Source organism: Babylonia areolata, chromosome 19 (assembly GCF_041734735.1).
Source record: "Babylonia areolata isolate BAREFJ2019XMU chromosome 19, ASM4173473v1, whole genome shotgun sequence".
Taxonomy (NCBI): domain Eukaryota; kingdom Metazoa; phylum Mollusca; class Gastropoda; order Neogastropoda; family Buccinidae; genus Babylonia; species Babylonia areolata.
Window position 1 is genome coordinate 60,394,342 of NC_134894.1, and position 10,000 is coordinate 60,404,341.

Sequence of the window (10,000 nt, forward strand, 5' to 3'; positions counted from 1 at the left end):
CTACATACATTGGAGATCAGTAGAGTCTGAGAAATGAAAAAGAAAGAAAGAAAGAAAACAGAAACAAAATCGCATGATTTGTGTGTGTGTGTGTTTTAATGTGAAGCGTAATAACTCAGTTTTCTTGTGATACAACTGGAGAGTTTTACATTCTTAAAGAATCAAGGAAATGTAATCCTTTGACCCTTATCAGGCATGGAGTATAGACATTAGAAAAGCATTACCTCAGTAGTCATAAGCATTAAAAGTCAGCTTAGCAAATTCATTTAGTGACCTAACAAGCATTTTTTTTTCCTTCTAAATTCTGAAGTCAATATAATACATGTGATAAGTTATGCATTAAAGATAAGATTTTTGTTCACTGGCAGTGTGACTGATGACCAACCAATGCTCCACCACTTGACTGTCAGCTGTGTTATTTTGTTTGGTTGATTGGTTTTGTATGAGTGTGTTATGTGTCTGCTGAAAAAATGTGCACTTGTTTGAATCACTTTGTAGTGAATAGACAATAAACCAGTGAAGAGAAGAAGAAGAAGAAAACGGAAGATCTCCAGTCTTTGTAAACTTTTCCCAGCTGTAATAATAATAATAATAATAATGGATACTTATATAGCACACTATCCAGAAATCTGCTCTAGGTGCTTTACAAAAACGCTTTAGTTGACATAAAACATCATATCTATGTTACATACACACACCAAAATGTGACTACACACACACACACGCACACACACACACACTTTCATACACACACCAAAATGTGACTACACACACACACACACACACATGCGCCCGCGCTGCATACATACATTTTAACATATATGTAAAAACATATCACCAGACCAACGTTGTCCACAGACAGAAGGTAACCCACGCGTCAGACGAAAGATCCCCCACACACACCCCACACCCCCGAAAGGAAACAGAAGCATGGCCAGCACAACAGAAAACACGCCGCGGGTACAGGCGACCCCCAGAGGTCAGGAACCAGCCATGTACCTGCAGCGTCCCTCCACCGGTCGCTCGCAGGACATCAGACACATACTGGCACGGGCGTTCCGCGATCTCTACACCCGCGAAGCCGTGCGTCCAGAGACGGTGAAAAACCTGCAGGTGTCCAAGGGAGGAGATGACCCGTATCACGAGCGTTACGTCGACAGACTGCAGAAGGTGAGCGGTGGTCTTTAGTTTAGTGTCTTTCTACTGTAAGTGATATTACACCAAAAGAAAAGGGAAAAAAAAAAGACCAAAAAAAAAAAAAAAAGTAATAGGGAGGTTTTGGGGTGGGTGGGTGGTGGGAAGTAGAATCAAGAGTCAAGATTTTTATTCCAGAAAGTCCTCATGGGAGCACATGGAAAAGACAAAATGGGCAAAAGGCAAACAGTATATGGCGACAGTGTATGTGGCAATGTTAAACAGTACAGGACTGACTTGTAATCAAGTAAATGAAATGAGTATTGTCTGATCACAGAGCATCTAATTTCTAACAACACAAATTGCACGAACGATAACTAACCCTGTAGTTAGAAGTCTAACTTGAACAGGAGGTTAAAAAGAAAGGATGGTTGAGGAATACATGCTTGTAAAACTCATAAAGTCTGTATTCTCATTCTGTAAATTATTTTCTGCTAGCAAGCAGGTTCTGTTAAAGCTAAGTCAGTTCTTTAAAACTTGCAATGTTGTAGAACACTTGAGTGAATGTTAACCTTTAATTTACGAACCTTATGAAAAAAACATAGTTGTGTTCTTGATTACGTTGTTATCTGAAATCCTCCATTCAAATTTGATAGGGGTCAAAAGTTAATGAAATCTTAAATCTGGAACCAGGTCTACGATGAGTGGAAGAGACGGATGGAAGAGGCAGCCATGTTGGAACGACACATCATGCAGGCACAGGCACGAGCCATGTCGGCGGACGAGCGTGACATTCACCGCTCGTCAAAGTCGTGCAGTGACTATGACAAGCTGGGACTTCCCCCAGGTGTGCTTCTGTTCTGTTTGTGTTGTTTTTGTGTTTGTGTTGTGTGTTTGTGTTGTGTGTTTATGTCTTTTTGTCGTGTTGTGTGTTTATGTTCTGCGTTTGTGTTGTGTGTTTGTGTTGTGTTTGCATTGTGTGTTTGCATTGTGTTTGTGTTGTGTTTGTGTTGTGTGTTTGTGTTGTGTTTGCGTTGTGTGTTTGCATTGTGTTTGTGTTGTGTGGTTGTGCTGTGTGTGTTTTTGTTGTTTGTGTTGTGTGTTTATGTTGTATGTTTTTTTGTTGTGTGTTTGTATTGTGTTGTGTGTTTTGTTGTGTTTGCATTGTGTGTGTTGTGTTTGTTTTGTGTTGTGTTTGCATTGTGTGTGTTGTGTTTGTGTTGTGTGTTTGTGTTGCGTTGGTGTTGTGTTGTGTGTTTTATTGTGTTTACGTTATGTGTGTTGTGTTGTGTTTTGTGTGTGTGTGTGTTTGTGTTGTGCTGTGTGTTTTTCTGTTGTAGTTTGTGTTGAGTTTAATAAGTTTTTATCTCAAGAGATTTCTTTGTGAGGAATTCAGGCTCACTGTCCCCCCCCCAGGGGGAGATTGAGCATGTCTTCACAGGGCAGCACCAACCATGTCTTTCCTCTGTCTGCAAGTGTGTATGTAGTTTCACTAGGAATGTGTTTGGTTGTTGTTTTTTTCCACAGAACTTTCCCAGGAACAGCTCCCTTGTCGCCATGAGTTCTTCCACTTGTGCAAAGTGCATGCTGCACACAGGGTCTCACTTTATCATCCCATCTTAAAAGACTAGCAGCCAGACCACTGCTCAAGGTCTAGCGGGAGGGGGTGGGGATAAAAATCCTGGTCTTTTATACGGAACTTGAACTTGTGGGCACTAGCTTCCGTTACCGCTAACTCGACTGTGTCACCTCATCCTTCTCCCAAAACTTGTATGCACAAATATGCACACAGTACAAAAATACTGTCTCCCCCATTTGTATTTGTCTTTGTATTTCTGTTTATCACAACAGATTTCTCTGTGTGAAATTCGGGCTGCTCTCCCCAGGGCAGAGCGCATCACTACACTACAGCGCCACCCATTTTTTTTTTGTATTTTTTCCTGTGTGCAGTTTTATTTGTTTTTCCTATCAAAGTGGAGTTTTCTACAGAATTTTGCCAGAAACAACCCTTTTGTTGCCGTGGGTTCTTTTACATGCGCTAAGTGCGTGCTGCACACAGGACCTCGGTTTATAGTCTCATCCGAATGACTAGCGTCCAGACCACCACTTAAGGTCTAGTGGAGGGGGAGAAAATATCAGCGGCTGAGCCGTGATTCGAACCAGCGCGCTCAGATTCTCTCACTTCCTAGGCGGACGCGTTACCTCTAGGTCATCACTCCACTTTCTTGTGTATTATGCTATCACATCAAGTTACTGTTTGACTGAAACTGACCTTTTTTTTTTCTTTTTTTGTTGTTGTAAATCTGTGAAGTTCTAAAAGAAAATATACCAAAATCCAACACCCCACATGTACACGCATGCGCAGACTTCAAACCTTTCAAAAGGTCACAGTCGGCGGTGTCAGCCATGAACGTGTGTGTGTTTGCCTTGCAGGTCGTGCACACTTCAGGTCGTGCATTGACACCACTCTGCTGAGAGACCATCACCTGTTGACGCCAGAAGACTACTCCACAGAGGAACCAGCGTCCGTCCCTCCGCCTTCAGGTATAGAGGGGCATTACCTGGTTTACACATTTTTCAGCTTCGTCTTCCTACTCTGTGTGTGGGGTTGGGTGGGGGTGTGTGGGTGTGCTTGAGTGTGTGTGTGTGTGTGTGTGTGTGTGTGTGTGTGTGTGTGTGTGTGTGAGTGTGTGCTCATCTTTGTGTGTGTGTGTCTTTGTGTGCACATGATTTGGTGTGTGCGTGCATGTATGCACGTAAGCGTGTGTGTGTGTGTGTGTGTGCTTTATGTGTGTGTGTCTTTGTGTGTGCATAATTTGGTGTGTGCATCTGTGTGTGTGTGTGTGTGTGTGTGTGTGTGTGTGTGTGTGTGTGTGTGTGTGTGATGTCTGTTGTAAAACACTTTATTCAAGAGGTTTTAAGCACAATAAAAGTATACTATTTATTGTTGTTGTGGTTATCATTATTATTGTATTGATATTATTATTATTATCATGATTATTGTCATTATTATTATTATTATTAGCAGTATCATTGCTGTTATTATTATTATCATCATCATCATCATCATCGGTATTATCATGATGTTATTTGTACTTAATATGTAACTTAGCCGTCACTTGATTCATCTCTCTCTCTCTCTCTGTATATCCCGAATTCAAACAGAGACTAATTGATTCTTCCACTCAAGAATGGCATACTGCACTCGAAGGTCACAATTTCTTTCAAATGTATGCAAGCTTTAACCAAACTATAACTCCTAAAGCTTATATATATCAGCTCAGGAATGTTAACTTTCGAAATTGCCTTGCTAAGTTTAGAATGGGTATGTCCCCAGTTAAACATAGTTATTTACAATACAAGCCAAATTTGAATAATGCTGATAGTTGCTGTCCTTTTTGCTCCAGCACGATTGAAAATGAAATACACTTTCTGTTTGTATGTCCTAAATATATGGAATTGAGACACGAATTAATACCGCTTAAATACTTCAGCAGCCCATCATTGTCCAGACTCTCTTCTATCTTAGCTAGCGAAAATTCTGAAACAATCTGGAAATTGTCAATGTATATCTATAAAGCACTAACTTTGAGGAAAAAGTGCCTCAATGATATGTAAATGAACACATGTTGCATGCTACATTTTGCTGTGACTCCTGTTGTTATGGGCCAGAGGCCTGACAATTAAAACATTTTTTGACTTTGACTTTGACTCTGTATATCCCAACCCTGCAGGCCCATCCATTCCGCAGTACGCCAGAGAGACACTGTCGTCCCAGCAGCACAGCCGACAGAACCTGACGGAGTCGCAGCCCCTGCACCCGGTGAACGTCAAGCCAGGGGAGAGCATGGACTTCCCGTCCTTCCTGTCGGATGTGGACACCATGGAGGATGATGACTACCTTGCCCTGCGAGACCAGGCCACAGTAAGGCTTTTTTTTCTTCTTTTTGATTTAAAAAATTTTTTTTTTATACCCTTGCAGTGAAGGTTATATTTCTTTCTTGATGAACACATGTAATCCAGTTCCACTTAATGTCACCAGAAATGCAACACCCCCCCCCCCCCCTCTCCCGCCCAAAACACCACCACAAAATCAGAATTCATCAAAAACCCAGTGAACCATATTACATAGCGGAGTATGCTTCAGTGAGTGTACATAAACGCTGATAGGACCACTTCACGTAAGTTATATCATTCATTATTCAAGGGATTTAAAAAAAAATAATTTTGCTTACCACATCTCCACACACACACACACAAACCCCACACGCCTTCCTCTGAGCAGACTGGCAAAGCCATGCTACACTGCCTGACCTAGAAGTTCAGTTCATTTTCTGATTCAGATGGGTACTACTGCTACCTTATGTTGGATTAATATCATCATTTGTGAGTTCATTTTTTGCCCTTTTCTCATGTTTTGTGACCTGTTCACTCACTCCGGATGAAAGACCCTGATCGGATCCCCGACTGTTCACAACCATTTCAGACGAGGGAGCCCAATCGGGGCCTTAGATACTTTTGAATTTTTGGAGTGGCACCTAATTTCCATAATGACGTTATGAGCTGAGAATATATAACTAACCTTTCCACTCTCCACTGTGACCAGCAAATGCAGTGTGTGTTGCTGCGCTCATAAGCAGGACAGATGTTTTCGCGGTGACCGGTTCACATGAAAAGTGAGTGTCAGCAACGGCGTCTGACCCAGTTTCATCTCCGTCACAAGGCAGACAACGGAATTAGATGAAGCAGCCCTGTCATGGCAGTATAACATTCTGAATTTAACCTGTTTCAAATTGTGTGTGTTTACCTGGATTCGTTTACAATCATCAGTGTGGGCAAATGTCGAACAAAAAAATATGGATAATGTAAACACCTTGAGTGCCTTTGCGATGTGACCTGCACACAAGGTCAGCTGTGTCATCGGAGGCGCCTAGTGCTGACAGGGATTCCCGCACAGTAGCCAGGCATGTAGGTTGAGAACCTCTGGGTTTCCGTGGGGGATGCCCGAACGGGGCTGGACTAGGGAGTGTCTGCCGATGTGAAGGCGGAGTGGGGGTACGTGAGTGAGGTGGAGAAGGTCAGGGAACCGGAAAAAAGAGGGCGCTAGCCAGGGGGACAAAGGGGACGTTACCTGCTTCCGGGAGGTTATCGGCCGTAGTTCTCTCATTTTCTCCGCATAGGCGGATAGTAGTTTGCACAGGACAGGAATGTCAGACCCCTGCCGGAGTCTGCACTAGTTGGGTCACGGTTAGTATGTTATTTAAACGTAATTTTAGATAGAAAATTTCCTAGAATTTCATCATTTCACTGTAGGATAGCATGAGAAGGCAGCTTTATACTTTGTCCCCAGCTAACTTGTTATTTTACTGATCAGTTTGGAAGTTTTCAGTTCATAAATTCAACTCTTTTTTTTTTGGTGATTTTATTTCTTACCAATACAAATGGGTGGTCTGTGGGGGGGGGGGAAAGTCAGGGGAGCTAACTAACTAGCAGTACCTAGTGAGTCAAGACTCTTTGTCACCAAAAGCATCTTCCTTTTCCTTCTCTTCTCTTGCGCGCACACAGGAAGAGAAGTTCCCCTCAGCGCAGGCCTGGAAAACCTACATGGGGACAGATCAGCGACAGATCGATCGAAGCGACCTTGCCCAGGTGGATGCCAAGGTCAGCTACAAACGAAACCCTCGCTACCTTCGGCCGGCCGAAATGGACAACGAAACCATCATCAAGCCCTCCAAGAAAAAAGCGAAGCAGATCAACATTCAGTCCAAACCGGAAAAACAGTAAGTGGAGGAAGGGGTGTGGGTGTGGGTGAGGGTGAGGGTGGGGGTGAGGGTGTGGGGGTGTGGGTGAGGGTGGGGGTGGGGGTGAGGGTGTGGGTGAGGGTGTGGGTGAGAGTGTGAGGGTGTGGGTGAGAGTGTGAGGGTGTGGGTGAAGGTGAGGTGTGGCTGAGGGTGTGGGTGAGGGTGTGGGTGAGAGTGTGAGGGTGTGGGTGAGGGTGTGGGTGAAGGTGAGGTGTGGGTGAGGGTGTGGGTGAGGGTGTGGGTGAGGGTGTGGGTGAGGGTGTGGGTGAAGGTGAGGTGTGGCTGAGGGTGAGGGTGTGGGTGAGGGTGTGGGTGAAGGTGAGGTGTGGCTGAGGGTGTGGCTGAGGGTGTGGGTGAGGGTGTGGGTGAGGGTGTGAGTGAAGGTGAGGTGTGGCTGAGGGTGAGGGTGTGGGTGAGGGTGTGGGTGAAGGTGAGGTGTGGCTGAGGGTGTGGGTGAATTTGAGGTGTGGGTGTGGATGAGGGTGTGGGTGAGTGTGAGGGTGTGGGTGAGGGTGTGGTTGAGGGTGTGGGTGAGTGTGTGGGTGTGGCTGAGGGTATGGGTGAGTGTGAGGGTGTGGGTGAGGGTGTGGGTGAGAGGGTGAGGGTGTGGGTGAGGGTGTGGCTGAGGGTGTGGGTGAAGGTGAGGTGTGGCTGAGGGTGTGGGTGAAGGTGAGGTGTGGCTGAGGGTGTGGGTGTGGATGAGGGTGTGGCTGAGGGTGTGGGTGTGGCTGAGGGTGTGGGTGAAGGTGAGGTGTGACTGAGGGTGTGGGTGAGGGTGTGGGTGAGGGTGTGGGTGAAGGTGAGGTGTGGCTGAGGGTGTGGGTGAAGGTGAGGTGTGGCTGAGGGTGTGGGTGAGGGTGTGGGTGAAGGTGAGGTGTGGGTGAGGGTGTGGGTGAGGGTGTGGGTGAGGGTGTGGGTGAAGGTGAGGTGTGGGTGGGGGTGTGGGTGAAGGTGAGGTGTGGCTGAGGGTGTGGGTGAAGGTGAGGTGTGGCTGAGGGTGTGGGTGAGGGTGTGGGTGAAGGTGAGGTGTGGCTGAGGGTGTGGGTGAAGGTGAGGTGTGGCTGAGGGTGTGGGTGAAGGTGAGGGTGTGGCTGAGGGTGTGGGTGAGGGTGTGGGTGAAGGTGAGGTGTGGCTGAGGGTGTGGGTGAAGGTGAGGTGTGGCTGAGGGTGTGGGTGAAGGTGAGGTGTGGGTGAGGGTGTGGGTGAAGGTGAGGTGTGGCTGAGGGTGTGGGTGAGGGTGTGGGTGAAGGTGAGGTGTGGGTGAGGGTGTGGGTGAAGGTGAGGTGTGGCTGAGGGTGTGGGTGAGGGTGTGGGTGTGGCTGAGGGTGTGGGTGAAGGTGAGGTGAGGCTGAGGGTGTGGGTGAGGGTGTGGGTGAGGGTGTGGGTGAGGGTGTGGGTGAAGGTGAGGTGTGGCTGAGGGTGTGGGTGAGGGTGTGGGTGAAGGTGAGGTGTGGCTGAGGGTGTGGGTGAGGGTGTGGGTGAAGGTGAGGTGTGGCTGAGGGTGTGGGTGAGGGTGTGGATGAAGGTGAGGTGTGGCTGAGGGTGTGGGTGAAGGTGAGGTGTGGCTGAGGGTGTGGGTGAGGATGTGGGTGAAGGTGAGGTGTGGCTGAGGGTGTGGGTGAGGGTGTGGGTGAAGGTGAGGGTGAGGGTGAGGGTGAGGGTGTGGGTGAAGGTGAGGTGTGGCTGAGGGTGTGGGTGAAGGTGAGGTGTGGCTGAGGGTGTGGGTGTGGGTGAAGGTGAGGTGTGGGTGAGGGTGTGGGTGAGGGTGTGGGTGAGGGTGTGGGTGAAGGTGAGGTGTGGCTGAGGGTGTGGGTGTGGGTGAAGGTGAGGTGTGGGTGAGGGTGTGGGTGAGGGTGTGGGTGAGGGTGTGGGTGAAGGTGAGGTGTGGGTGAGGGTGTGGGTGAGGGTGTGGGTGAAGGTGAGGTGTGGCTGAGGGTGTGGGTGAAGGTGAGGTGTGGGTGAGGGTGTGGGTGAAGGTGAGGTGTGGCTGAGGGTGTGGGTGAAGGTGAGGTGTGGCTGAGGGTGTGGGTGAGGGTGTGGGTGAAGGTGAGGTGTGGCTGAGGGTGTGGGTGAGGGTGTGGGTGAAGGTGAGGTGTGGCTGAGGGTGAGGGTGTGGGTGAAGGTGAGGTGTGGCTGAGGGTGTGGGTGAAGGTGAGGTGTGGGTGAGGGTGTGGGTGAAGGTGAGGTGTGGCTGAGGGTGTGGGTGAAGGTGAGGTGTGGCTGAGGGTGTGGGTGAAGGTGAGGTGTGGCTGAGGGTGTGGGTGAAGGTGAGGTGTGGCTGAGGGTGTGGGTGAGGGTGTGGGTGAAGGTGAGGTGTGGGTGAGGGTGTGGGTGAAGGTGATGTGTGGCTGAGGGTGTGGGTGAAGGTGAGTTGTGGCTGAGGGTGTGGGTGAGGGTGTGGGTGAAGGTGAGGTGTGGGTGAGGGTGTGGGTGAAGGTGAGTTGTGGCTGAGGGTGTGGGTGAGGGTGTGGGTGAAGGTGAGGTGTGGGTGAGGGTGTGGGTGAGGGTGTGGGTGAGGGTGTGGGTGAAGGTGAGGTGTGGCTGAGGGTGTGGGTGTGGGTGAAGGTGAGGTGTGGCTGAGGGTGTGGGTGAAGGTGAGTTGTGGCTGAGGGTGTGGGTGAGGGTGTGGGTGAAGGTGAGGTGTGGGTGAGGGTGTGGGTGAAGGTGAGGTGTGGCTGAGGGTGTGGGTGAAGGTGAGGGTGTGGGTGAGGGTGTGGGTGAAGGTGAGTTGTGGCTGAGGGTGTGGGTGAGGGTGTGGGTGAAGGTGAGGTGTGGGTGAGGGTGTGGGTGAAGGTGAGGGTGTGGGTGAGGGTGTGGGTGAAGGTGAGGTGTGGCTGAGGGTGTGGGTGAAGGTGAGGGTGTGGGTGAGGGTGTGGGTGAAGGTGAGGTGTGGCTGAGGGTGTGGGTGTGGGTGAGGGTGTGGGTGAGGGTGTGGGTGAAGGTGAGGTGTGGCTGAGGGTGTGGGTGAAGGTGAGGTGTGGCTGAGGGTGTGGGTGAGGGTGTGGGTGAAGGTGAGGTGTGGCTGAGGGTGTGGGTGAGGGTGTGGGTGAGGGTGTGGGTGAAGG

The 10,000-nt window shown here is 48.9% G+C and overlaps 1 protein-coding gene across 4 annotated transcripts in view; it reads left to right on the top strand.

The window, feature by feature from the left end:
- The window catches only part of LOC143293899 (deleted in lung and esophageal cancer protein 1-like), an 85,830-nt gene that overhangs the window by 760 nt on the left and 75,070 nt on the right, over nt 1–10,000 (top strand). For 3 of the 4 annotated variants that reach the window (XM_076605249.1, XM_076605251.1, XM_076605252.1), the window contains exons 2-6: nt 859–1,170; nt 1,828–1,981; nt 3,568–3,678; nt 4,869–5,059; nt 6,700–6,914. In XM_076605249.1, the coding sequence (XP_076461364.1) occupies nt 931–1,170; nt 1,828–1,981; nt 3,568–3,678; nt 4,869–5,059; nt 6,700–6,914 (911 nt within the window). In that variant the 5' untranslated portion in view covers nt 859–930. The remainder of the gene's footprint in view (nt 1–858; nt 1,171–1,827; nt 1,982–3,567; nt 3,679–4,868; nt 5,060–6,699; nt 6,915–10,000) is intronic. The other variant, XM_076605250.1, reaches the window with a different exon arrangement.